At 36.4% G+C, this 26,752-nt stretch overlaps 4 protein-coding genes and 1 non-coding gene across 11 annotated transcripts; 3 read left to right on the top strand and 2 right to left on the bottom strand.

The window, feature by feature from the left end:
• Nucleotides 1-761: 761 nt before the first annotated feature.
• On the bottom strand, nt 762-3,336 carry LOC147857917 (cysteine proteinase COT44-like). Of its 3 annotated transcripts, none has more exons than XM_087326965.1 (5): nt 3,249-3,336; nt 2,787-3,209; nt 1,883-2,124; nt 1,513-1,653; nt 762-1,192 (listed from the first exon to the last, which is right to left on the bottom strand). In XM_087326965.1, the coding sequence occupies exons 1-5, from the start codon at nt 3,319-3,321 to the stop codon at nt 935-937; spliced, it is 1,137 nt and encodes a 378-aa protein (XP_087183091.1). In that variant the 5' UTR covers nt 3,322-3,336; the 3' UTR covers nt 762-934. The 3 variants fall into 3 exon arrangements, with proteins under 3 accessions (XP_087183091.1, XP_087183092.1, XP_087183090.1); XM_087326966.1 differs by having other exon boundaries at nt 3,252-3,336; XM_087326964.1 differs by having other exon boundaries at nt 2,787-3,336.
• A 2,599-nt stretch (nt 3,337-5,935) lies between these two features.
• On the top strand, nt 5,936-9,896 carry LOC147857916 (initiation factor 4F subunit (DUF1350)). Its single transcript, XM_087326967.1, has 9 exons — nt 5,936-6,289; nt 6,828-7,031; nt 7,188-7,245; nt 7,400-7,462; nt 7,909-7,984; nt 8,178-8,296; nt 8,483-8,572; nt 8,730-8,861; nt 9,512-9,896. The coding sequence occupies exons 1-9, from the start codon at nt 5,991-5,993 to the stop codon at nt 9,641-9,643; spliced, it is 1,173 nt and encodes a 390-aa protein (XP_087183093.1). The 5' UTR covers nt 5,936-5,990; the 3' UTR covers nt 9,644-9,896.
• A 1,366-nt stretch (nt 9,897-11,262) lies between these two features.
• Nucleotides 11,263-11,334, top strand: TRNAH-GUG (transfer RNA histidin (anticodon GUG)). Its single transcript has one exon. It is a non-coding gene; the product is annotated as a tRNA-His (tRNA).
• Nucleotides 11,335-12,393: 1,059 nt separating this feature from the next.
• Nucleotides 12,394-18,877, top strand: SRT2 (sirtuin 2). 5 transcript variants are annotated; one of them, XM_087327519.1, is made up of 11 exons: nt 12,394-12,521; nt 14,080-14,140; nt 15,342-15,531; nt 15,785-15,850; nt 16,529-16,574; nt 16,728-16,888; nt 16,972-17,101; nt 17,341-17,499; nt 17,921-18,048; nt 18,387-18,481; nt 18,619-18,875. In XM_087327519.1, the coding sequence occupies exons 1-11, from the start codon at nt 12,501-12,503 to the stop codon at nt 18,669-18,671; spliced, it is 1,110 nt and encodes a 369-aa protein (XP_087183645.1). In that variant the 5' UTR covers nt 12,394-12,500; the 3' UTR covers nt 18,672-18,875. The 5 variants fall into 5 exon arrangements, with proteins under 5 accessions (XP_087183645.1, XP_087183647.1, XP_087183649.1 ...); XM_087327521.1 differs by having other exon boundaries at nt 12,395-12,521; nt 18,387-18,486; nt 18,619-18,871; XM_087327520.1 differs by having other exon boundaries at nt 12,448-12,521; nt 14,089-14,140; nt 18,619-18,877.
• A 709-nt stretch (nt 18,878-19,586) lies between these two features.
• On the bottom strand, nt 19,587-22,779 carry LOC147857913 (pentatricopeptide repeat-containing protein CRR2, chloroplastic-like). The gene is made up of 3 exons (XM_087327825.1): nt 22,631-22,779; nt 21,830-21,904; nt 19,587-21,737 (listed from the first exon to the last, which is right to left on the bottom strand). Exons 2-3 carry the CDS (start codon nt 21,865-21,867, stop codon nt 20,387-20,389), a joined length of 1,389 nt encoding a protein of 462 aa, XP_087183951.1. The 5' UTR covers nt 21,868-21,904; nt 22,631-22,779; the 3' UTR covers nt 19,587-20,386.
• Between the last annotated feature and the right edge of the window lie 3,973 nt (nt 22,780-26,752).

Here is a 26,752-nt window from a genome sequence, read left to right as displayed (position 1 = left end):
TGGTAATTGATTTTATTTCCAAAGATATTGGTGTTCAAACCATAACCTGTATAGAGAAAGGATCAACCTTCCAAGCATGACAAAGATGGCCCAATATTATTGTGAATCCAATAAGGCCTCAAATCATTACTATGTTTGAAACTTTGTAAGTTTCCTTGTGTCGGGTCAGATTAAGTTGCATTGTGCAATTATAACTATGTTTTTGGCCATATTGGTGAGCAGGAAAATAGGATTGTTATTTGTGGGAATGTCAAACAAATTAATTTCTCCTAGTTAAACACAAAAATGTCAAATGCAAACCCAAGCTCTATTGACACAAAAGGATCGAGTAATGAGATACCTTGAAAAACATGAATATATATATGTGTATGTATGTACACACATTACAAGAAAATCTTGATTGATTTTCATTCATCAAGAAGCAATATTTTGATTCTTGTCATTGACACTCATTCAATGATTTACTCAACAAGGGAACTCAAATTGATTAGTTTGTGCAGATTTTCTGTATATTGAATTTTGTAAATCTTAGGATGAGATTGGATGTTAGTTGACGAGAAGGATCAATTATGCATACATGCAAACAGGGAATAAAGCTTGTGACATCCCGAGTCTAATAAGGTAAGAAAGGATTATTTACAACATCATAGAGATACAGGTAGTACCCATTTCTGGCCATTAACTTTAAAAGATTTAGCACAACGAGGTGTGAATTAGAAAACAACCATTGAACATAAAAGGGAGGTTTATTCCACAAATAAGATTCAAACTAGGTCAACATTTTCTTTTGTTCTAGAATGGAGTCTTTATATACAAAGGTCTGATTCATGTGAGGATGATGGATGAATGATATAGAACATGTGCAAATTAATATGTTATTTGTGTCTCGAAATTATTCGATTAAAGTAGAGGAATATTTTGAGTAAAAGAAGCTTCACATGACGCTCACACTCGAGGAGTGGCCATCTTTGCTTACGATTGGATAAGATGGGGTGGCATAGATTCCACACACACCACGGAGATGACCAGTCCCACGTGCAATGTGAACATACCCATCTTTTCCCCACTTCTCAGTCCATGAATTCTTCACAATCCAATAACCTCTTCCTTCATCATCAGAACCATAGCCAATTGCTAACACTGCATGGTCAATGTCATGCGGGTCATCAGAACATGCACCGCTAAATATACCCTGTCATCACCCACAAAAATTTATCAGATCGTTTGGACTCATAATTACTAGATAGTTAGTTCACTCAACTTTGACATTGTTCCTCCCTTGCTTGATTAAGTGCCATCATATGGTTAGTTCACGATATCATACAATAGTTCCCACTATAGATTTCCATCTTAAAAGCACTTAGCTGAGACCTATTTCCATGTATTAACGATTTGGAAGCTATGAAAGTTTCTGACTTGGATTTTCACATAGTATTGAGCAAGGATTTTGAGAGCATCTAACTAATCACTCAATTATTGGGAAGCAATATTTTGCAAAATGAAAAGACTTACATCGGCATAAAGTTGAAAATCCTTGGTTCCGGCATTAATTGCCACACTGACTGGCTGTGAAGAAACAGCACACATCAAAGCCTCTTCATCATTAGGTTTCACATCCTTGTATCCATCGATCGAGATTACCCTTTCACGCTTCTGTGGACCGAAGCAAATTCGATAGTTAATGAAAACAGAAGGATTAATTAAAGTGTACTGACTTGTAAAAACAAACGAACAAACAAATGAGAACAAGGATTGAGTCGCATTAACAAGTAAATGAAATTGGAGGATTTTAGCCCTAGAGTTTGACCCACATCCAAGCAAAACCAAGAGCAAAAAGAAAAAACAGATTAAAAATTGAAGTTGGATTGAATGTATGCCTCACCAAAGGCCATTTGCAAAACTTGGAATGGCCATCACTGCTCACATAGGGGTACCCATCCTCAGTATTAATACCACCATTCTTCATGACCCACTTGAAGGCCGGGACCATGAGGCCACCATGGCAACCTAAGTTTCTATGAGAACAACTCACTAGCTCTTGCTCAGACAAGCTCACAAGCTCACCGGTTGCGATTGCATAGGCACCTTCCATGGCACCGGTGCTTGAGAAAGCCCAGCAACTTCCTGGTTTACAGAAAACAATATCTTTGTATCTTTCGCATATTATAAGAACCAATATATTTCTATCTTTCGCATTAGATCAGATATGATAGATGCTTATCCACACTTCCAGAGACGTAACAATCAAACACAAGGATTAAAGAATAAAGAAAGAGAAAGGCTTAAACCAAGTAGGTCTAATTTCTACTGTTTGGAGCAAGGGATGTAAGAAAGTAACCATATAACTGAAAACAAACTAGTTCAAAACAATTTAGGGTTTTCAAGCACGATTAATAACAAAGGGAAGAAAAGGAAGTAAGTATTCACAAACCAGGTTTAAATATTAGGGTCTGATGCAAGGAATATAACAAAGCAAATTATAAAAATGAGAAGTTTAATTAAACTAGGTCAAAATTTTAGGGCTTGAAGCAAGGAAAGGAACAAATACGAAGGTTCATATAAAAACAAAAAGTAACAGAATGGCTTCACAAAAAGTAGGTTTAAATTTTAGGGTTCGAAGCAAAATATATATATATATATATATAACAAGAATTGAGCACGGCAATTTTACAAACTAGGCCTACTTTGCAGGTTTTGAAGCACGGCATGTACCAGGCACCAATACTATGAAAACAGCTTTAAAATTCAGGTTTGAAAACTTTTAGGGTTTAGGGCAAGGAGCATACCGCATTGTCCTTGGTCTTTCACAGGCGTCACAGCACCATGAAGCCTCCAGTCAACTTGGTTAGGGAGGTGAGCACATCCATTTCCAACAAAATTAGACCCGTGTCTCTGAATATTTCCAGTCCCCGACCCAAACCCAAACCCTAAATGCTTGGATCTGAACTCTTCGAGGGTCAGGTCAGCGAATTTATTCAGGCCGAGTTTGTAGGAGGGAGAATCGCTGCGACTGTTGTGGTTGTGTATGTAGAAGAGGTTTTCCTTGAAGATCTGGAACCTCCTGTGGCTCTCGGATTCTGATGAGGGGGTGTAATTCATGGAGTGGTGGAGAATCCATCGGTGGAAAAGTTCGCGGAGGCGAGAATCGGAGGCGAGGTCTTGTGTTGTGTAACCGACATGAGAAGAAGACGAAGAAGAAGAAGAAGATGGTGATGATGATGATGAAGACGATACAAAAGAAGAAGAAGAAGAAGAAAGGGTGAAGGCGAAACAGAGGAAGAGAAGAAGGTGATGATGAAGGGAGGAGATAGCCATAGCCATGGATATGGCGTCTGTGGAATAATGATGAAGAAAAAGAAGATGAAGAAGATGAAGAAGAAGACAGGATAATGTCAAAGATGGATTGGGGGGTGCAGAAAGAGGAGAATTTTGCTTTTCTTAAAGCAGGGGAAAAGTAGAAGACGAGGGCCCATGGCTGCTTTTGCTTTTTGCGTTTTGCGTTTTGCGTTTCCCTGGCGATGGCGTTCTTCTGCTGCTTTTTTCTCTGAAAGACCCCTCCCCCCTGTCCATTGGGAGAAATGGACCAACCAACGGCTTCCACGTGTCAGGGCTGGCCAAGCCAGATGAAGCGGCCAACCAGCACCTTCCACGTGTCTCCTTCTCTTGACTCAAAACACAAGTGGGATGGGAACCCCAAAAAGAGAGAGAGACACACACACACATGCACGCACGCACATGCACACGTACACGCGCACACGCACACATACACGCGCACGCGCACACATAAAGTACATAAGAGATGTTAACGATCAAATAGTCTCGGGCGTGCCATTTGGCCAAGCCCGTGCGCGTGTTGCTGTTGTTGTCCATGGGCCGGCATATATATGGGCGCGCATCCAGCAAGGCCCGGCTGCAAGAAATTCCGGCACATGCATGTGCATTGGGCAGACCACGGTTTCCCACGTGCTTGGGTTTTCATTCAGCGCAAGAAAGAAGTAGAAGAAGACAAAAAATAGCAGGGGTCAAAAATGTATGTTTATTATACTACAATGGGGGTTTTCATCTGGCATGAGAATGAGGAAGTGGACACAAAGTATCCAAATGACAGGCCAGGTAAACATGCTATGAAAGGAAAGGGCTTGACCCCAATCGACCAAAATTTATGTCAATTAGCCGTCGTCTAAAGGATATGGCTCTCTCATGTCATCGAATAAACAATACATTACGTGTTAAAGCACTATGCAAAATAATGGCCTTAAAATACATCATATATTGTTATCTTGTTGGAAATTTCAAGCAATAATTGGTTGGGCAGCTTCATGAGGTTACCTTACTCTAATTATAAAAATTGATAAAAAGCTCTTGGAAAATTCTAGTTCAAGATCAAACACCGACATTTTGCTCCTCAAAAATGGCTTTACAACATTTGTCTTCACATTTCTTCCACACTACAAGGATACCATAATGCATCGACCTTAGAAAGACTATGATAATACACATGACAATATATGTATGTGCAAGTTGCAATGTGATGCACGCGATGGTGGAATCGTAAGGAATTAATGTTAAATCATTAAGATGTGTTCCGATCAGCTTTTGATTGCCCAAAGCTCCTAATTTTTTTATACAAGCAAGTGAAGCATTAGTTCGAGCCAATCTAAATAAACAAGAGTAAGTGTGTAAGGATTAGGCATTAAAACATGATCGTATAATATGCGGAAATAAGCTAAAATTGGGTAATAGAATAACGATGGATGGGTTTGGATGCCAAGTATAACAATACATTTTGTTAACACCATTAACCATAATATATCTCACATCAAGCGACCTAAGTACACAAGACACTTCTACCCCCCACCAATCATCTTCCATACCTACTTACATAAAAAGTGTTATTATTATTATTATTATACATATGCATTCCAAAAAAATTCTCATAATGACATATTGTTCTAAGTCGACAAGGGATCTTGAATCTCCTATAGCCACACAACAAGAACATCTCTCCGAAAAGAGGCAAGGGTTGTCAATGTTAGTGTTTTGTAGGCAACCTCTCACTCTCGTCTTATTGTCACATGAAGCTACCTAGAGCAAGATGCCCTCCTCCTTACACGTGTGCCTTGTTACCATCAACATTCTCTTTCTCTACATATTGTTGGGCAATAATTATTCTCTAATTAAGTTCCATTTGAACCAAGCATAAGTGGCGATTCATGCATCAAGGTAAGAACTTGTCCATTCCACAATTTTCATGGCCAAACAAAAGATTGTATGTTGCAACCACCATGAATCTACTTCTAATCTCTATCTACACCTCATTTCCAAACAAATTATGACTTTGTACCACACAACAGGGAGTTATTGTTACTTCTTTGGCGCATGGCGCATGATAATTTTATGCAACACTATCATGTAGTTTGTTCTCCCTCAACTTGTAGGGCACATGATCCTAACCAAGTATAACTCCCTTGGGTGCCAAAAACATAAGTAAGCCATGCCCAAAACTCACTGATGGGTCTCATATCATAACACTAGTTATACAATCACGGTGTTTCAATACATCATTGCAGAGAGGTACCTTACATTGACGAAGGCCCAAAATGGGGTCCTTTGCCTTGAACAAGACGCAACCTTATAAGAAGTCAAATTGATCGTCGGTTTCGGTGAATCGACACTAGCGAGAAGAAACTTGATGTCAATGCATTGGCATTGGTGGGTCTCGTCATGTTTCGGCAAGCAGGCGATGGGTGTATGCCTCTCTCGGCCAGCATGACGAGTTTTCTTCTTCTGTGTGGTGCCTGGGGCCTCTGGACATATAGAACATATGAGAGTGTGTGATGGGCATGATGCCCATTGCCATCCATATATTATACATATATGTTTCCATTTGTCCCAGAAGCCCCTTCCCCTTTGTTGGGCAATTTGGAACTGAATCCACAAGACACTCTCATCAGACAGACAGAAAGTGAGAGGGAGGGAGACAAGAAAGGATGTGTTCCATAGCTAATTACTGCCCAAAACCATCATTTGCTCAGCCATGGAACCCTAATCTCAGATACAATCATGGTTTCCATGGCTCTGTAACACCAATATCATCGACATCATCAGCAGCATCAGCAGCATCACCATCATTTTCTAAGGTTTCTGCCTCAATTCCTAAGAATGGATACACAAGGGTTTCAGAGTCCCTTGTTTTCCCATCTGTTCACAGACCCAGAACGCCTCCTCGTGGTATTATTCACTTCATAGGCGGAGCTTTCATTGGAGCTGTCCCTGAAGCTACTTACAGGTATGCTCTAGGTCAAGAAAAATAATAAATCCTCGAAACTCTAGCAATCTATATTTGATTTGATTGTCATCTCAACCCCCCCCGTTTTTGCTCAAGTTCATGTGCCATTTTGAACAATATTTCTGGCCAACTCATCATTTGCCCTGTCACATTCCAGGAAATATTTGAAAAGAAAAGTCAGGGGTCTTTTTTTTCGGAGTATTGTCTAAATCCTACTACTCTAATTCGATTTGTATTCATTGTTCACCGTTTGCCTGCCTTTAGGATTTGTTTTTCCTTCTCTATCTAGTGTTTTAGGTACTCTATTTCACAATTATGGAGGTGATATTAGACGCAGATGCCTCCACTTTTTGAAATGATTTGTTTCTGTTTCGATGATTGTAAAGGATTCTTTCTCTTAATCCATGGAAATTCACGTCCTAAACCCTAATTGAATGAAAATGTATTAATTGATATATATCCAGGGTAACATGATGTATATTGTATTAATTGACAAAATCTGAGTTTTTTTTGCTGATGGCCTGCTTTTCATCAACAGGTTGTTTATTGAGCTTCTGAACCAGCAGGATTTTGTGGTTATAGCAACACCATATGACGTGACATTCGAACATATTGTCGCTGCTGAATCCGTGCATCGAAAGTTTCAGCAGTGCAGAACATCCCTTATCAATGGGGAAATCTCACTTCCCAATTTGAGTCCTGAGGATATCGCAAAGCTTCCGATCTTCAGTGTTGGGCATAGGTGTGTCTATAGATGGGTTAGACCAAAACAAAACTATTAGTTTATGAAAGCCAATTCTAATATTTTGTCTTATGAAAGGTATCTTATCCACAGACACAAACATTGGTACATTATGATTGATGGATACTCATGCTTATCATTTTTTGGGATTTTCAGTAATGGTGCTTTATTGCAATTGCTGATTGGCTGCATTATTCCCGATGGTCTTCCTTTGGTCGGTGAAAATTTTCTTGTCAAAAACTTTATATAGTAAATTTCCGATCTAACATATCTGTTTACATCAAAGGTCATTCATTCTCCATGTTGAACAATGTTTTCTCGGATATCTTGTATTAGGTTATGAGTTTTTGCTATTATGTTGCTCACAGGCGAATGCTGTTATTTCATTCAATAACAAACCTGCAGCTGATGCTGTCCCTTACTTTGAGCAGGTATTCCATAATAGTCCATCTTTTAGAAAGGCAATTCAATCAGTGAACTCTTTTTTTTGCGAAATTCTTTCTGTCTTTGGGTTATTATATCTTTACTTTCTTTGTTCTACTATTTTTTTCTCTTTCTCTAAGATGAGACAAACATTTAAAGCTGCAACCTCTTGTTTGGTGTCATTGGCCATTTTGGCTTCTTAAAAGATGTTACCATTTCCTTCTTTCTAAATTACTTTCCCTAGAAGTATACTTGAGTCATTGTGATATATTTGTAAAATAAGATTTCAAGGCATCAATCATCACATTGTATTTTTACTTTGAAGCACCTTCAATTGGCATTGCCTCTTTAATTTTTTATCTTTGTTACATGGCATATACACACACGCGCGCGTGCACACACACACACACACATCTTGCTAATTATATTGTTGATTAAATCTTCATTAATGTAGCTTGGCCCTATAACAGCACAATTAGCGCCTGTGATTGCAACAACTCCTCTTGCTAATATTACAAAGAGTTTTCCAGGTATCATCAAAATTGATCTTTGCATTTGTTAGTTGAGTTTACTGTTCCATGCTAATGTAGTCATGAAGTTTTGCATAAAACACAAAGCTAATTTAGCAATATCACATAATTGAGATAATTTTCTAAATTTAACATCACATGGTCGAAAATTTCTGATTATACATGTTTTTTGGCCCGGATAATATCTCTGTAGGAGATTCATTCAATGGTTTATTGGAGAGAGCAACACCTGTTCTTCTTCCTCAATATGACAAGGAGAGTTTACAATCTCTTCAAAGATTTGTTGATCAAATTCCGAAGGTTCTTGATCAGGTTGTTAATTCTATGTTTGTGATTGACTATATGGCTATTTTAGAAAAGTTTATGCATTCTTTAGGAAATAGGGAGAAACCATAAATGTCCCAAATTTTTTACAAACCAAATTGATGGAGACATATGACAGTCTCATAGTTGAGATATAATATTGTATATACTTGAATTGATATTTATGTGTTGTAGGTAACCAGAGGAATTTCTGAATTTTCTCCATCCCCAAGTGAAAACAGGAAGGCAATAGAGAGTCAATACAGTGTTCAGAATACTCTATTGGTAACATCTTGTTTTTTTCTAGCGAATTTATGTTGAGCTTTTTTTTTTTTCTATTTAAAATGTAAGTGGGAAAAAGATATTTGGAAATGGTAAAAGCTTTGTTTTCGCATATACATCTTGTAAAAACGATTGTTGATTTATGGTATTCTTAAAACAGGTAAAATATAGTGTTGATGCCATCGATGAGAGTGATATCATAGAGGAGATCTTGAAACCTCGGATTGGAATGATAAATGGAAGCCTAGAAAAGATCACAATCAACGGAAATCATATCACACCTTGTGTACAGGTAAAACTTGTTTAAATTCAAAAGTAACAATAGAAAAACAGAAAACCAATAACATGCTAAGTACGTCTTTTATCATCATTTATCAAACATAGAGTATACATACAAACTTTCAACACACACACACATTCCACATCTTGAATCTGTCGATTGAGAGCTAAATTTTCATATAGTCACGTCTCCATTTAGCTGCATGATACAGTTATAATACACCAATATTTGGTTCTTTAAAAAGTCTAGTTACGATAATCAACACACAGTTCTTATCGTTTTCCTTAACCAACAGAATGGGTGTGAAGCAAATGAAAATATCATCAAACAGAAATAAAACTCTGACCAAAATATATATTTTTTGAGCTATTGTGGTATTTTTTTTATTCGGGGGTTTTAGTTGGTCACCATCAACAAGATCCATCATTCAGGAAGTTTGTACAGAGTCAAATAGGAAATATATGAGAATGATATAAATGTATTTAATAAAATAATATATTTTTATATAGTGCATTTTTTTGATGAAAACCAAAATTAAACTTATTCAATTAGTATGTACATTAAGGGACACATTTGCTTTCAGTCTCCAGGTTAATTAATTGTGTGCAAATGAGGGTAACATCAATTCCTGAAGGTAACATTTTCCATGTTTTTCTATACAGGATATAAAATGGGAAATTGGGAAAGTGTATACTCCGGTCGATGCAGTCGGGCAGGTCTTTCGTACTTTTGCATTAACTGAGATTCGTGACACTATAACCAATGTGTCAAACTGGTTCGATAAGTTTCTATGAGCTAAACCAAAGTTGAAACAAGTGTTGTATCATGTATACCTGCATATATCTATCTATCTATCTATCTGTCGGTCTATCTATGTATGTATAGGTACATGCAAAAATGACAGGTAAATATGCTTAATTATTTGAGGACTCTCAAGTATTAGAGTTCTTCAACATTTGATTATTCGTTCAAAGCCTGGATATTACATCAGGCTTTGTATAATGTGCTGCCAATAGAGTTGTCCAAGAAATTGATATGGTAGATTTACTGATGGTGTTGGGATTTTGTTGAAAAGTTTTAGGAAAATTTTATACATGGAGAAGATGAATATGAACTAATGGTCAAAACCACACGTGGTTAACTGCAAACATCATTGGTAAGATTTGCAAGAGTTTTGGCACCAACATGTGCTATTTAAGGATGGCTCCACTATTTGATCTAGGAAACTCACAAAAATATTGTGTATTTTTCCTTTGTTTTCCCAGATGTTCCAAAAGTTTTTCCCTTTAATTTAGAGAAACTATTATCCCTCTAAACAAGGTATTAGGGTTTAGGTTTTTCAAATTTGGCACGCTTCATGACGATAATGGTTGTCACCAGAAGGTGTTATTCTCTTGTTGCCCTCTTCTTTTACTTTGACACAATGGCTTACAGCTAGCAATTTAATTACCATCCCAATAGTGTTTCCATTGTGGGCTCAAAAAGTTATTGATTAGTGTATATTGTCTCCATGGCTAGAACTAGCCCAAGTGCAATGTTGAGTTTTTTGTGTGTGGGAAAACTTGTTTATAGCATTGAGACCTTGTGATAACTTGGTAGATGATGTATGTATTTGTGGATGCATGTAAGTTGCTTAGAAATTTTCATTACATGCTCCATTGACAATATTAATTTGGCTATGTTTTATACTATGTGCATTAGGTAGTAACCCTCATTCATGACAGGTGAGAATTGGTTAAGCAATTGATGTGTGATGCCTTTTCTTATTTGGTCACGAGTGTAGTGTATGCTTAACACATCCTATTATTCTCTTTGTCTTGATTGAAATTAGCTGCTTACATAAGGAGGCCATTTGGTTTTCTTAGCAATATGTTGTATCTGAGTGTGATATCGATTTAATGAGTAGATGAATGCAAGGTGTAGTTTATGGCATGTTTTAATAGTGTAGTTGTTACATTCCAATTATGAGTTCATTTGTTACTTGATAGATGCGCTACGAAGAATGTTTTAGCACAGAGCTTTCGGTTCATCCCACATTGTTGGTTTTGTTTGATTAGAAATTACTTGCATGGAGTGCACATTCCTAGAGTTGTGATTGGGGGCATGCTCTTTGCGTATATTTTTTAATGCGTTCACTAACTCTTCCTTACATGGATGCTTGTGTGTGATTATATCACTCAATCTCCATAGTGTTTGATTGTTGATTGAAGCATGCATTTATTCGCAATGTTAAGAAATCACCGCTAAAGTTTGAGAAGGAAGGTATATACATATATGCTCTAGTTTTCGAGGTGCAAAACCATCGATCAAACTCATGTCATTGTGGCTCGTGTGTATTTTCTTATCGATTAAATTGATATTTTGTGTTAATTTTAATAGACAAATATTTTTTTATTAAGTGTTAAATCATCAAGTGGCTGTAGTTTAGTGGTTAGAATTCCACGTTGTGGCCGTGGAGACCTGGGCTCGAATCCCAGCAGCCACACTTTTTAGTCCATTCTTTGATTTTTTTCCCTTTATTCCTTTTTGTTCTCTATGTATTATTTGCTTTCTTCATTTCCTCTTGTTCAAGACATTTTTGGTCCATTTCTTTGCTTTCTTCATTCATCTTGTTCTCTATGTATTCTTTGCTTTCTTCATTCCTCTTGTTCTCTATTATTATTTGCTTTCTCTCATTTCCTCTTGTGCTCTCGAACATCGTTTTTTCTCAAAACTTTGGCATGCCTAGGTATAGTAAGTTTAGTGTCAAATAGCTAGCTTTAAAAACGAAGGAAGGTTCTCCCCTCAATCCTCTTATCACATTCAACTTTTGCCTTATCCCGCATCCTTTTAGCCTTTAAGACCTATCCCTACACACACATATATATACCTATCTCTGTCTCAATCACAAGGGACACTCTCACTCGTACACATTCATTCATCTAGTGAAATTCTGAAGCACTTAAAAGAAAAGAGTCACCAACTTCACACACTACGTGAAAAATGCTCCTTTCAACTTTCGCTCCCCCCCACCACACCACCACACCACCATGTGCCGAATGTAACCTACGAGGACAAACACGACGAAAAACCTCCTATCTAATCTACCTACAAGCCATTCCAGCTAATACCTCGGGTCACTGATCGGAATCCATAAATATGTAATATATTTATTCACACGTTGTTCATGGATTGAATCGAAATGTCTGGAAGGTGGAAGGAGTATATATTTGAGAGGTAGCCCCGGTCATGAGAAGTAGAGAAATGCATAGGAAAGAAACCCTGCCCCAAGGTAATATGCAAAACCTCTACCACAATTGGTTGGTTCGGAAATGCAAATTCTAACCTTTTCTTTGTCGAAAACGGTAGACGCGATTAAATAATCCATCCATGGAAGTCCGGCGAGAATCTCACGAATCAATGTGTTGGGGGATCGGAACATTTCTGATCCCCCCTCGCCCGATGATGAATCGAAAGATTGTTCGCTTTTACACATAATGATTTCAGTACATAACAACCTCAATTTTGTAACACCACAATGAATTTAGATAGATCTCTGCCTCTCAAGATCCATGGAGGCTTGAGATAAAGATGATTATATATGATTGATTGATGCCCTTTTATCCATACCATGAGATGAATGCCTTGCATTCGTGATACCTCTTTTGGGAAATGGCTCTGCATTTTGCTAAGGTAAGCCAAATTCCCAGATCCCTGTCTCGAAGCATTTCATTCAGTTCGTTTTTCATATATTTCTTTTTTAACCTAACCCCCCCCCCCCCCCCCCCCCCCGGATGCGTGATGCTGTCTGTTTTTAAAGCTTCATATCTTCTGCTACATGATTTAGGAAGTAAAACACAGTGGATTCTTCAACCCTATCGTCCATCAGAAATTCTCCCCCAGTCCACTGCGTTTAACAAACTCTAGATTGTTCATTTTCTCTACACTCAATGTAAAACCTTGTTTCCCAAAACAAAGGAACTGTGATAAAACAATGGGAGGAAATGAAAGAAAATAATTGAAACAAGGAAAATTATAGCAAAAAATGAGGAGTATGTCTGGAAAAACGTGAATAAAGAGATTAAAGGAAACAAAATATGATAGGTATGATATGTGGGTGATGTAGATGCTTAGGTGCTTTGATTCACCATAGCCAGGCATGCTTCTGGTTTTGTCGAGAGGCTTCCTCAATCATAACTTTTCATTGACAAGTCAATGCATTTATAGCATTTCATATTGATGCCTGGACAAATGGTAGTGATGCATGTATGGCCTTTAGGTCCTAAGAATTGTCCATCATCACAATAATTTGCTATATAAATTGGATACACTTCCGGGTGGTTGGTTGAGTGTGTTACTCAAATTTCAGTCTAGATCAGGAAGATAATACTTTTCAGCGGTTTCGCTTCATGTATATGAAAATCATTTGATTCTAGAATTTGCCCACTGCAGTCATTTATCTATCGCCCTTGTTGTAACATATGAAAAACTTTAGGTCCTAGGATGTGCCCAACGTAGTCATTTGTCTAAAACTATCAAGCTTGATTGAGAGGTTTTCCCCATTTTTAAGTGTAGATAAATGATAAGATTGATTTCAGTACAATGACTGTAACTCATGAGCATTAGATACTAGGTCGTGACCCAAATAGTTACCTTGATAGTACAAGGGTTTAAGAACCCATCTATGTGGTGATAGATCACATGATAGGGTGGAACGTTAGGTATCTTCTTTCCCTCTTGTTCCCTCAATGCCTGACATCTTTCACGTGATATCAGTGATTTGAATGTCGTAGCTGGGTTGGAAGATAGTACAGAGCTGGAAGTTATGGTATAAAGGTTCTTTAGGTTTTCCCAAATTTTCAGAGTAGACCTGGAAGGTGGATCATTTATGGTTGTTTAATGTGGCATAATAAAGCTATGTTTCTTGTCGGTTGTTGGGGTTGAAAATGTACACAAATATTTGGGGTACAGAGCAAGGAGATGATATGTTGATGGATGTTTAGGTTGACATTGATGTTTTGGAAATCATTGCTGTGCTGATAATGATGTATACAAATTCTTTACAGTTTCAAATTTAAAGTTTAGAATAAGAGGACAATTCTTTTATGGTGATTATCTTGACGTAAATGCTTTGAAACTCAATTGTTGTGCTTAAAGTGATGTCTTAAAATCGTTAGAATAGTAATCAGACAAAGGAACTTGTTTATAAAATGAATCACGACGAAAACTGAATTTGTTTGCTTTAAGTTAGTCTTTTCAGGAGAGCTCAAAGTCTTTTGCGAGTCCATTGACACTGAAGTATGCTTTTCGAGGTAAGCATTGGTTTATTGAAACTCGAGGATGGCATTAGAAGGGATTACTTAAATGATAAAAATAGAGTCTTTTTCTGAAATGGTTTCCTAAACTAAAACTATTGCAGAATTAACAACTATTAAGGGTTCTTGTATTCATCAGATAGAGGGTATTTAATTAAAACCGTGGTAAGAGTCTTAGTAAGGATGCATATCTCTCCAGGTTGGATTCAATGTGAACTTAATATGGCATGGGTGAATGGGTCAGTCCGTAGATGCTTTTATTTCATTTGCATTGCACCTCGATAATGGGTGGTTGAAAGAAAGAAATTCTGGTAACATCTTTAAGAGTCAAGAGTATATATATCCTATTAAAACTCAACAAGATATTATATATGAACATTTTGTCTCACTTTTGAAGAACAACAAAAGCACAAAGTAAATTCTGAGACTGAGAAAATAATCTATGAGACTGACCTAACAAGAGATTACATTTGAAAATTTTGTCATGGAGAACAACATAAGGATTGGATAAAAACTGCATAACGTACAATATTTGACTATGAGTTTAACAAAATTATGAATATTTACATACTTGATGAACTGTAAGTAAAATGTAGATATAGACATGAATTTTCCAATGGAATAAGTGCAAGAATCGAGAAGAATTTTGTCCATTTGGCATTATCTCATGATGAAAAAGAACATTTGTGCAGCAAAAGAACTCACATTCAAAATGACACAGGAAATTAGAGAAATGGCAAGTTATATCAAGGCAATCCACACTATTGTGTTCTAGTTAACACTACATACTGGCAGGAATTGGAGATATGGATACACCAAAGACAGTAAAAAGGCAACAAGTAATGTGTATACTGTGTATAAAATATCAGATAGCCTGAGTGACAAGTCATCATCTTGTTACCTTAACTAAATTTAGGAGCTATATCTTTTATTACTGCTCCTTGACATATAGTATAAAGGGTGTGTGATCAAAGCTTCAACAAAACATTATTAGTGTTCAGAAATCGTTTATATCTTCATCATAACTCTCATAATTGTCTGTCTATTGAATAGTATTGTTTATGTCTGTCAGTTGGTATCGTTCATATCCTTGAACTTCATATAGATACAATCTATGGCATGCCTTGGTTGAAAAAGTATTGTTGTAGTCCTTCAAAGAAGATAACATAATGTCTCTTGTATGTATATTTTTTTGTAGGAGCATGTAATCATAAACATATTAAGTGGAACAAGATTTTCTCCTCATTGGTGATGACTACCACACAGTGCAACAATTATAGCACAAATAATGATGTGAAATTGACTCCGGAGAATTATCATTTTGTTCCTGCTTGTATTCCACCCAAGATAGATGAGATTACCTCTCTTTATAAGTTTTTACAGGGAAGGTGAGACTGTCAGTTTCTACGATTTCTGTATTCATATGCACAATTGATTTCTCTCTTTTTTGCAAATAAATAATATGCATTCATGAGTCAGTTCACATTGACAAGCATTCATCGAAGCTATTGCATAAGTAGAACTCTTATATATGCATTTGTATAAATGTGCATGTTATATGCTTACTCATATAAGGGCATGAAATGAAATGGAATGATATCTTATGAATGGATTGAATTGTTGAAAAAAATTGAATGACAGTAAGAAGCTTGCAATCTTAACTGGAGCAGGTATAAGCACTGAATCAGGTATCCCTGACTATAGAAGGTATGTTTCTTGCTCTAATGAAATGTGCATGAAGTTGTAACTCTTTTAACTTTTCACAATGGTTATCTGGCATTCATTACATGCTCATGTGCCTTCTGCATCCTGTCACAATCATTACCCGGAAACCGTGTTAGCTTACTGGTTTTGCATTTCCTTCACATCATTTCCCCTGACCTATCCCACCATCTCTGCCCCTGAGTTGATAGTAATTCTCTTTTTCCCTCAATATAATATCTAGCTAATATGTATTACACATACTTTCACCTTTCATATTCCACTCTTAGTCCCATTGTTCTCCATCCACATTGTATAAGCATTCATTTCACTCGAAAATAACTATTGAACATCAGCACTTCTCATTGTTATTCATGTCTTTACTATTACTGCATTAAACTATTGTTGGTTCAAAAAACCTTGAGTTCAGAGGTTTGCGTTCATTTACTCTTCAAAAACTACTGAATGCCACCACTTCTTTTCATGAGTTTTTATACTAGCAATTTCAATCGTTCGACCTTTTGTTATCTTTACTTTATTTCAATTTTTGTCAGTGTTTGTTTTAAGGGCTCTGACAAAGAACTAATCCTTATTATTTTATATCAGCATCTAACAAACATGCGATTTGGATTACAAAAAGAGAGAGTAACCCCTTTACTTTATTGGTTTGATTTCTTCTTTCAGCCCCAATGGAGCATACAGTAAGGGTTTCAAGCCAATAACTCACCAGGTTTTCTTTTCTTTATACATTTTAAAATTTGGCTGCATACATGCATGTGGAGAGCAATGTATCATTTAATTTAGTTGAAGAAAAATAAATTTTGATTTAAACTAGGCAAAATATTAACAAATAGAAACAAAAAAATCCGTCACACAAGTTCAGGAATTTCTTCGTTCAGAGCGAAATAGAAAGAGATATTGGGCTAGGAGTTATGTGGGCTGGAAACGGTTTGCCTTTGCTCAACCAGGGCCAACACATAAAGCTATTGCTCAGCTTGAATCAAGGGGATATGTTGAGAACATTATAACCCAAAATGTTGACAGGTTACTTGATATGCTCTTTGGTTATTAGAATCCTTTTTGTACGTATAAATTATTTTTCTGATTTTGTTAAACTGTATGTGCAGGTTGCACCACCGTGCTGGAAGCAATCCTCTTGAATTGCATGGTACAACCCATGAAGTAGTATGTATGGATTGTGGTGATGTGATATGTCGCCAAGAATTCCAAGATCGAATTAAGGCCACAAATCCTGAGGTTGTAACTTCCCTATTACAGAAATGTTTCAATAGAGATAAGATAAATGGATAAAAATATAGAAATTTTCATGCTATTATATGAATAATTTTATTATGATGAAGGTGATTGAGTTCTATCATTAATTTAAAGCTGAATTTATGTTGCTTTTCGCGGTAAAATATTTCTGGTATTATCACACAGCATTTCATTGATAAAAGGTTTAACATGAACTGAGATAGAATTCCTGATTTTATCAGTGGGCAACTGCAGTGGATGCTTCTGAAAATAGCGAGGAAATTCAAAATGTTGGAATACGGCAACGCCCAGATGGGGATGTAGAAATTGATGAAAGCTTCTGGGAAGGACGGTTCAATGTACCGGACTGTCAACAATGTAATGGCATGCTGAAACCAAATGTAAGCCTAGTTCATGGTTCCACCTGTTATTGGCACTCATTTTAGAATTTTCCTTTTTGATGGAGTAACTGATGCTGATCAGAAATAGTTTTGGTTCTTTCACATTTAACATTTGATATATCTTCATTTGGTTTGTTTTACTTTTATTTTTGTGTAACTGATATTGTTTAGAAAAAAGTTTGTTCTTTCACATTTAAGTTTGGATGCATCTTCAGTTAGTTTTTTTTTGTCATAATTGTTGGGGGGTAACTCATGGTGATCAGAAAATAACTTCTGGTCTTTCACATTTAACATTTTATCGTATCTTCAATTAGTTCTTTTTTGCTATTTCTTAGTTTATATTTTTTGGGGGGGGCTGGGGTAACTGGTGCCATTCAGAAAAATACTGTCCTTTCACAGTTAAAATTTCATATATATTCAGGTGGTATTGTTTGGAGACAATCTTCCAAAGTCAAGAGCAGAAAGATCACTATCTATGATTGACAGTGCTGATGGGGTTCTGGTTGTAGGATCGTCGCTAATGGTCCTATCAGCTTTTCGTCTCGCCAAGTCAGTATGGAATCAAAGTTATATTATATGTTTCATGCATCACAAAATATAAACTTGACCTTCACAATGCTGCCAACCATGGGTTGTGCATTTGAATCCTACTAATTTGTGAGATTAGTATCAACATGTTCGTAGAGAGATAATAATTAACATTTAAGGAGATACTGCAATCGATAAGTAACACATTCTTTCACTTAAATTCATTTTTATACATATTTAGGATTAATGAGATAATCAAAGATGGAATAATTGACATTTTTTCTCAAAAAAAGAAGAATAACATAATTTTTCATAGATTAATTGACATTCTCTTTTCATTGTCTTTTCTATTTTGAAAGGAAAGCATGTGAAAAAGGGATCCCTTTGGTTATAATAAACATTGGGGTCACAAGAGCTGATGAGTTAGCTTCTTTGAAGATTGAGTCATGTAGTGGTGAGGTAGAGATTCTTGAATCAAGCTTTTTTCTTGCCTGGAAGTTTTGGTGATCAGTGTGCAGACTTTGTATGATTTTGGAAGTCTGTGTTGCTTCAGACACTTATTTTGTTTAAACACAATTTTTGTTGATGCAGATCTTGTCCAGGGTGCTAGAATTTGGAACATAAGCAGTGGCCAATTCATTTAATTTATAAGCTGAATTTTTGTTTGTGTATATATTGTAGCCTCATTATGAGCCCCCCCTTTTTTTACGTCGAGTTTTTTTTACAGCATTCTCATAAATAATATTTGGTGATCCAACCATAATGTAAACTTCAGCCAAGAATTTTAAAGTCAAAATCTTTATTCGAGTTTGTCATTTATGTCAATGCCATTTGCAGTCTTCAATCACTACGAAAGGAACACATTATTTCATGTTCAGTGATGTTCAGACAATAAGAAATGTTTAGCCATGATATTGTGCACATCAGTTATGTCATTAATACTAAAAGAGGAGTGTTTTGAATAGGCAAGGATAAGTAGAAAATCCTTTTAATATCAAATTGTTTGTTTTTAACTGAGTAAAATGAAAAATAAGGCTAAACATGGATTATGTTTAAGGAATGTTTTAGAAACTATCAAAATATTATTCACTTTGGGATAATTTGCAAGGTTGCATGAGTAATCTTAGACAAAGATAACGTGTAACCATTATATACATATGACAATTGAAAGTGAGTGATTTCATCAGGTTGGGCAATCAGTTATTATCTTCCCGTTTTTAACTCTTTAGTAACCATGTCATAAAATTCTCTGGTCAATTACTGATTCAAGATTTGTAAGCTCTGGGGTCTCTAGGTCAAGACTCATGACCATCACAACAATGAAGAATTTCAATACATCTTTTGTGCACTGCTGTTGCCTATACCAAAATCATGTATGTTGCATATTGCTTCCACTGTTTCATGGGAAACATACACCTTTCTACTATCTCAATGGAAGCATCTAGATTGCTTCCAGTATTTTATGACAAACATACACATTTGCTGATTCTATTTCATCAGAAATATGCACATTAGGTTCGCTATTCAATCAGAAATATCACTTATAACACAATTTACTAATGGAAAGATTGTGTAGTAAAAGGCAGTTTACTGTTTCCAGGCAAATGCTCACTTCACATGATATCCATTATCCATTGCAAATTTTGCAACACATTGTCTGGAATTCAACTGATATTACCCATCAACTTCTGATTTAATCAGGGATAAACATTTTCTCATGAATAATAAGCACCACTAACCAAAACCTGACAATACTTTCTGACAGTTAGAGATGCTTATCTACCAATTGCACTTGATAGATATTATCATAAATATTGATGAGAATGTTATAAAGGTCTCTTCACAACAGCATAAAAGAACCATGTCATGGGTTGGTCCTTTTAGCCCTTAGTGCTACCATATGACACAAACCTGGCCAATGTGAAGGATCATCTACCTTCCAGCAATCAACAACTATACCTGACCATTCATTTTGATTTCCACTCCGAATCTAGAATCCGATAATGTTGGGGCTGTACCGACGGGTGACGGTTTAACCATACAGGAGGAGTTGGAAAGGTTGCCACACATGGGAATCCTGGTATCATATCAGTAGTCTGGAGATAAAAGGCTAAACCGTTGGAGTTGTATTGAAATCCCTTTTGAAAATTCCTCTCTCATACCGAGTCATTAGAGGTTGTGGCTGGATGTGGAAAATTCCTCTCCCGTGTGAGCTTATTAAAGGATTTGCAATTATCATGCACAACATATAAATCAGCAACTCTTTTAGGAGGATGACCCTGTATATACGTCCTACATTGCTCATGCAAATGTAAACGACCTTCAGAAAAATCCTCAGGAGGAGATTGAAAGTACCTGTTCACACAATATCATTTGTTTCTTCCAGCATACTTGCATCAGAGTAGATTTTTGACATTAGCATGTAACCAGAGGCATTGCTGGGTTCCAACTGAACACAATGATTATAGCAATTTCTCCCAAGTCCCAAATTGCCATAAACTTCACAGGCAGTAAGCAGAGACCTCCATCCAACTATAGCATTCTGACCCATGGATTGGACTAGACTCTCTGCCTCATCCAATCTACCTGACCGTGATAGAAGATCAATCACACATAGATGGTGGCTAGGACCTGGTATTAAGCCATATTCATTTAACATCAGTTTGAAGTACTTGCAGCCCTCTTCAACAAGACCAGCATTACTGCAGGCTGCAAGAACACTGGTAAATGTCACCTCATTTGGCATAAAAGCATCATGTTTCATCAGTTGAAAACATCTCATAGCGAGATCGGATTCTCCGCATTGGACACATGCAGCAATCAATGCACCCCATGACACAACGTCAGGACTATGTAACTGACAAAAAACATCAAGTGATTCATCTAAACTACCGCATTTCCCATACATGTCTAGAAGAGCAGTCCCTAGTTTGATATACTGTTCACTCCCACTTTCGACAATTTTATGGTGTACAAGCCTCCCAAATTCTATAGCTCCAAGATTGCTGCATGCAATTAAGACACTTGAAAGTGTGGCATCATCAGCTTGAATGCCTTGAAATTGCATCTTCAGAAAACAAGTTAAAGCATGGTATAGTTCCCCATGCTGTGTATATGCCAAAATCATTGAGTTGCAAGACACAACATCTTTATTGCATAACTTATCAAAAACTACACAAGACTCCTTCAGGCTACCACACTTAGCATACACGTCAATCATTGCATTACCTAACATAATGACTGATTGGAGACCATCTTGAATGATGTGATCATGGATGAGCCTTGTAGTTGCCAAAGTTGTACAAGCTCCGAGAATGGCAAGGAATACAAATTTGTCAGTTTTTATGCCTAATTCCAGCATTCTACCATATAGATGGAAAGCTGACTCAGATTTCCCAAGCTTGGCATGAGAAGCAATGATTGCACTCCATGCATATGCACTAGGGTTTACAAGCTTGTTGAAAGCTTTGTCTGCATCAACTAAACTTCCACATGAGGTAAATTGCCGGATAAGATGATGACCCAGAACATGAATGGAGTCAAGCCTATTGAAAACCAGGAGTGATTGTAATCTCTTAACATAATCCAGACTTATTTCATGATGTTTCGTGCATTCACGTAGCCAGCAGTAAGCTTGATCTCTTGTTAGATAGATGCCTTGTAGCTGCATAGATTCTGCAGATAGTATTGCTTTGGCCAAGTTGCCCGATCTGCTCGCATTAAAGATGAAATGTTTACAGAGCATCAGATAACACACTTGATTCTTCTCGGAAATGACTGAAATTTAATAAGAGCGTCTTACTTGACGAAGCCTGAGAATACGCACGGGACATGCTGCATATGACGAGTTTAAAAGCAAAACACCACATATATGTTGCTGCAAAATAGACCTTTTATTATATATAAATGTACGTAATAGTACTTTAAGATAACTTTACTTTGTATTTATTCAAGAATCTTCCAATATTGTACTTATCAATCTATTCCACAATTCCAGCTTAATAGTCGACTCTCATTGTCTTCTCAATTGGAATTATATTGTATGTGGGTTAGTCACTTCTCCGTCCACTCCCAAATTTGTTGAATGTGGGTGATTGTGATTGGTCTTATTCGCGCTAACTTCGACGTGACCTCCCCATGTGATTACGTTTCTACTTGATCTTCTAGGTGTCTCTTCCTCCCTTTGTTTGTACTGGAGCTACTTTCAATTTTCCTTGCTAATGTGGCTTCTCTGATAGATTTGTTGGTTATGAGGCATTACCCATGCAACAAGTTTCCTATATTTGAAGTTTCTCTTCCTTTGTTTGTTTCAGAGATCCGTTTATGGCTAGCTCAATTGAGGGCTCGCCTATATCCCTAGCAACACTTCTTACTTGAACCATATAGTCATTGAATTCGTCACTAACATTATTCTCAAGGTAAATCCTTCTGAATCTCATTTCTGAGCTCCATCAGGCGAATAAAAATAAATAAATAAATTTTTTTTGAAACGCATATATACACGACATAGATGGGATTCATTAGCAGTAAAACAAAAAAGAAAGAAAAAAGAAACGAAAAAAAAGAAAAAAGAAAAGCAGAGATTCTGAAAGGAATTGAATACCAGAGGGAGTGGATGGAAGAGATCTGCTGCTGCAAGCGATGGAAAATAATACTCGTGAAGAGAGTAAACTGTTGTGAATAGAATAGCAAGCATATCCCCTGTTTTAGATAGCCATATGGTTATGGTTCCTTCACCTCCTCCCTTGTGGGCTTCCAAAAAAAAGCCCATGTCCTAGAAAGGAAGAAAGACCCTCTTCATCACTCTTCATTTCAAAGCCATGCCAACACCTCTTCCAATCCATTGGCCCAAACCCACACCTCGCGAATCTTTCTTTGTCCGTCACGATAATTTTAACGCCTCATTTCCGAATCGAAGATGTAAGAGACAGAGAGACAGAGAGACAAACACATTGGTGGGCGAGGTTTGAATAAAGCCATGTGCTAGCTAGACGCGTCGCAAAAGACAAGCCTTCAATGGCAATTGTAGAAGAAGGGATGTCATCATCATCAATGGGAGGGAGCGCATGACACAAGATTATGCTTTAAAGAATTCGACAACTAAAACAATACAATGAAAGTTAACGATTGTTTTTCGCGACCCACACTGCTGTCATCGGTATTAGATCATCAATTGATCTCATTGTCACTACAAGGAAAACCAAATTTTTTTAATGTACATTCATCTTTTTGCAAGTGTTTTCCTAAAGTAATGGCTCAACATCTTGATATCTTTTTTATGTACACCGGAATCGTTTGATAGCCTTATCACTTCTCTACGCATAGTATCCTTAGACCTATCTTGGTTCCCACCTACCATCAATGGATTGTCACCACCTAGTGTTGATGCATGCTTTCCCGCTTGGCTACCTTTGCATATTTGTCAATTGGTTATCCTACATAACTATCACATGAACTTTTGTGTACTTCTGAAAGTGGGTTCCCATGCGTGATCATTGACTCGCATGTAACCTAACAAATCCACAAAGAAATATAGTTTGTCATGCACTTCCTTCGAGTCCAAAATGGCATCAACAAGTTGAAGTGGAGGCGAGGGAGGAACTGCATAGTGGCATAGTGGCATAACAAGGCTCTAGAATCAAAACATGGAGCATTAGGTGAAAATGAAGATATATGAGGGGATCTAGACAAAACTCAATATCATTGATTGTGTTTAAGATAATGAATGAACCAAGATGTTGATAATCCAACTTAGTGCATGAATTGGTAGTCTTTGCATTATGTCGTAACAACCACACATGATCCACATCGTGAAACTTTAAGTTTTTTAATGAATTAACGCAATGAAAATTTGCAAAGCATTTGTAGCCAGCTTAAGCGCTACACAAACAATAAGAAACCTTAATTTGAAGCTTTTGGAGTTGAATTAGATAATCCACTATAAAGGAATTCTTTTAGACTTTTAGACTCTCAAGCATTGTCCAACAAGGATGATTAACTTATGTTTGTAAAGAGTGGAGTATGTCCATTGGAGAAATGTAATGAATAATTGTAGAAAAACTCAACAAAATGCAATAAATGAATCCAATCATCTTCCTAATTGTAGAGGAAACAATAAAGATATTGCTCAAATGTTTAACTTGGTTGTCATTTTGTGGCTCATAGCTTGAAGAGAGCTTGCAAGAAATATGATGCAGTTTGAGCAAATGTTTCCAGAACTTTGAGATAAATTTAGGAACCCATCATCCTTGAATATTTATAACATAATGAGATCAATTGTTTTCTTATTATTTATAGACTTTGGTGCATGGAAGGTATCATCTTAGAGAATTGATAAATACCACTATTAGAATGCATCAAAACCTTCGGAAGATGGGAGATATGTAATAGAATCCAATGAAATTGATTTCCATGAACTATTAGGAATAAAAAAATGGTTGCAACAATCTACATGGATGATGTTGAGACATCTTAGATTGACAACATACATTGTTAGTATAAACATAGTCTCCGACGAACTTACAAAGTTAGATACTAACAATTTTGAGTAATTAGCACCAAAGTCTTGTAGATTCCAAAGTCTCTAACTAGTAGTTTTTCATTGCAGTACCACAAGAGCTAGAGTTCAAAAGAGCCTCAAGAAGTCTTGAATATCTAGGAGCTTTGAATACATGACCTGCTCTGAATAATAGGTGATCAAGAATGAAGAAAACTTGTTTTTAATGATATAAAACCAACTTGCTTGGTTGAGGTGTCAGATAGAAATGTCAAGATAGTTCATTTGCTTTGCTTATTGCATCCCCTGGCAATAGGTAAAATTAGGAAATTGAAATGTGTAAAAATTTATTCACAATGAGCTTGTCATTTGCATTGTCTTGTTGTCCAATAGGGATGGTATCCCATGTTCGTAAAACAAGGGAGTAAATTTGGTAAAAGAATGAAGTGAGTTATTGTAAGCAGACTCCGCAAAGTGCAAAGAATCAACCCAATCATCCGGTGGTAGTTGATGAAACAATGAAGATATTGTTGGACAACGAATTTGGTATATTCAGTTTGACCATCAATCTCCAAATGATAGCTTGAAGAGAGTTTACAATCAATCTAAAGGAGCCCAAGGAAATATTTTCAAAATTTAGAGATAAATAATGGGCCTTGATCATTGATGATGGTCTCGAGAAGACCATGATGCCAAATACTTTATGGATAACTAGATTTGTTATCCATGAAGTACTGGCCGACATTGAAGGCCACCACTTTTAGCTATAGGTATCTACTTACATTAAGTAGTCAGTTCGAAAGGCTATGTAAGTAGTCTCATTTTCTTGAACTTGATCGGAGGGAGATTCCCCGATTTGTGTATAAACCTCCTTGCATAGTCTCTTTGTAATAATCCTTCCTAACTAATGGGAAAGTAGCTTCATTTTGAAAAAAAACTAGATTTGTTATCTTGTGACAATTGATAGTTTTTATGCTTGGAAGGAAATGTACCATCTTCGTGAACCGATCCACAATAGTGAGAATGTAATCAAAACCTTTGGAATATATAGTATGAACCGCCACGATCCAAAATAGTGTAACCACCAATATTTGAAACGATATAATTGTTTGAACATCTAATTCGATGCTTGACATTACAATATTATTTAATAATTGATGCTAGGAACGATCACGTTGTTAACAAGGAAGAGAATAATGATTCATCATTAGAGAATGACAATGACTAATTATGTTTATTGGACCGACACGTTTTCTTTTTGTAAATAAACCATTTGTATTTTGGCTTACTCGCCATATTTCTTTTGTATTTTAATGAGTATGATGAAAAGAGTTGGAGAGCCTCAGAGGTGTAAATTTCTTGTTATATGACTGGTAAATTTTAGAGAGCACAAAAATGAGACAATGTTTTAAAAAATGAGAGAGCATCGGATTAAAGAAGTAGATTTGAGATAGTATATGATAAAAATATGCTCTATTCAAATTAGAAGTACAAAATTATATTTGCCAAAGGTACAAATATTCCACACCTTATGTTTGTCCAACTTCAACTTGAACCTGTAACCTCAATCTTGAGAGATAAAAAACCTTTTCTAATGAGCGAGCTTGACTAATTAATATTTTATGCTTTAACTTAACAATCGGCAACGGTTCGAACCGAACCGAACCACGAAACCACGGTTTAACGCCTTAACGCCTTAACGCCTTCAACGGTTTGGTTCAGGTTTATGTTTTTTAAACGGTTCAGTTCGGTTTCAGCAGTCAAAAACCGCGGTTTAAACGGTTATTATATTTTTTTTTTAAATTTTAAAAATTAAAAAAAATTTCTAAAAAATTTTAAAAATTGTTTTAAAACAATCTTTTCATTTTTACTCTTATTCTCACATTTTAGGAACATCTTAAAAATTTTAAAAATTCTAAATAATGAAATATTATAAATTTTTTTAAAAAAATAATATTTTTTGACCTATGTTGAAAACTGAAACCGAACCATGAAACTGCGGTTTTTACGGTTTAACGGTTCGGTTTAAAGGTTTCGTGGTTCGGTTCGGTTCAGGTTTCAACATTTTTAACGGTTCGGTTTGGACCTTCTGAAACCGAACCGTTGCCGATTGTTACTTCAACTTCTCCTTATAAGGTGTTTGAATAAGAGTGCATGTGTGTGAGAGTGCATGATGCATGAGATGTGTGATCACCACTTGGCACACATGTGAATGTGTGATGCATGACA

Source organism: Azolla caroliniana, unplaced genomic scaffold, assembly GCF_043228905.1.
Source record: "Azolla caroliniana isolate FFs.n. ecotype wild unplaced genomic scaffold, voAzoCaro1.0.p SCAF_11, whole genome shotgun sequence".
Taxonomy (NCBI): domain Eukaryota; kingdom Viridiplantae; phylum Streptophyta; class Polypodiopsida; order Salviniales; family Salviniaceae; genus Azolla; species Azolla caroliniana.
Note: the sequence above shows the minus strand (reverse complement) of the source record. Positions and strands in the feature narration are given on the sequence as shown.

Coding starts and splice junctions, on each gene's coding strand:
- LOC147857917 (XM_087326964.1), bottom strand. CDS start 3,321: ATGGCTATGGCTATCTCCTCCCTTCATCATCACCTTCTTCTCTTCCTC. Junction 1,654..1,882: donor AGTTTTGCAAATGGCCTTTG/GTGAGGCATACA, acceptor TTCGGTCCACAG/AAGCGTGAAAGGGTAATCTC. Junction 1,193..1,512: donor ATTTTCAACTTTATGCCGAT/GTAAGTCTTTTC, acceptor GGGTGATGACAG/GGTATATTTAGCGGTGCATG.
- LOC147857913 (XM_087327825.1), bottom strand. CDS start 21,867: ATGCAGCATGTCCCGTGCGTATTCTCAGGCTTCGTCAA. Junction 21,738..21,829: donor GTATTCTCAGGCTTCGTCAA/GTAAGACGCTCT, acceptor TAATGCGAGCAG/ATCGGGCAACTTGGCCAAAG.
- LOC147857916 (XM_087326967.1), top strand. CDS start 5,991: ATGTGTTCCATAGCTAATTACTGCCCAAAACCATCATTTGCTCAGCCA. Junction 7,032..7,187: donor ATCTTCAGTGTTGGGCATAG/GTGTGTCTATAG, acceptor TGGGATTTTCAG/TAATGGTGCTTTATTGCAAT. Junction 7,463..7,908: donor CTGTCCCTTACTTTGAGCAG/GTATTCCATAAT, acceptor TCATTAATGTAG/CTTGGCCCTATAACAGCACA.
- SRT2 (XM_087327519.1), top strand. CDS start 12,501: ATGGCTCTGCATTTTGCTAAG. Junction 14,141..15,341: donor ACTGAAGTATGCTTTTCGAG/GTAAGCATTGGT, acceptor ATTTTTTTGTAG/GAGCATGTAATCATAAACAT. Junction 16,575..16,727: donor TCAAGCCAATAACTCACCAG/GTTTTCTTTTCT, acceptor ACACAAGTTCAG/GAATTTCTTCGTTCAGAGCG.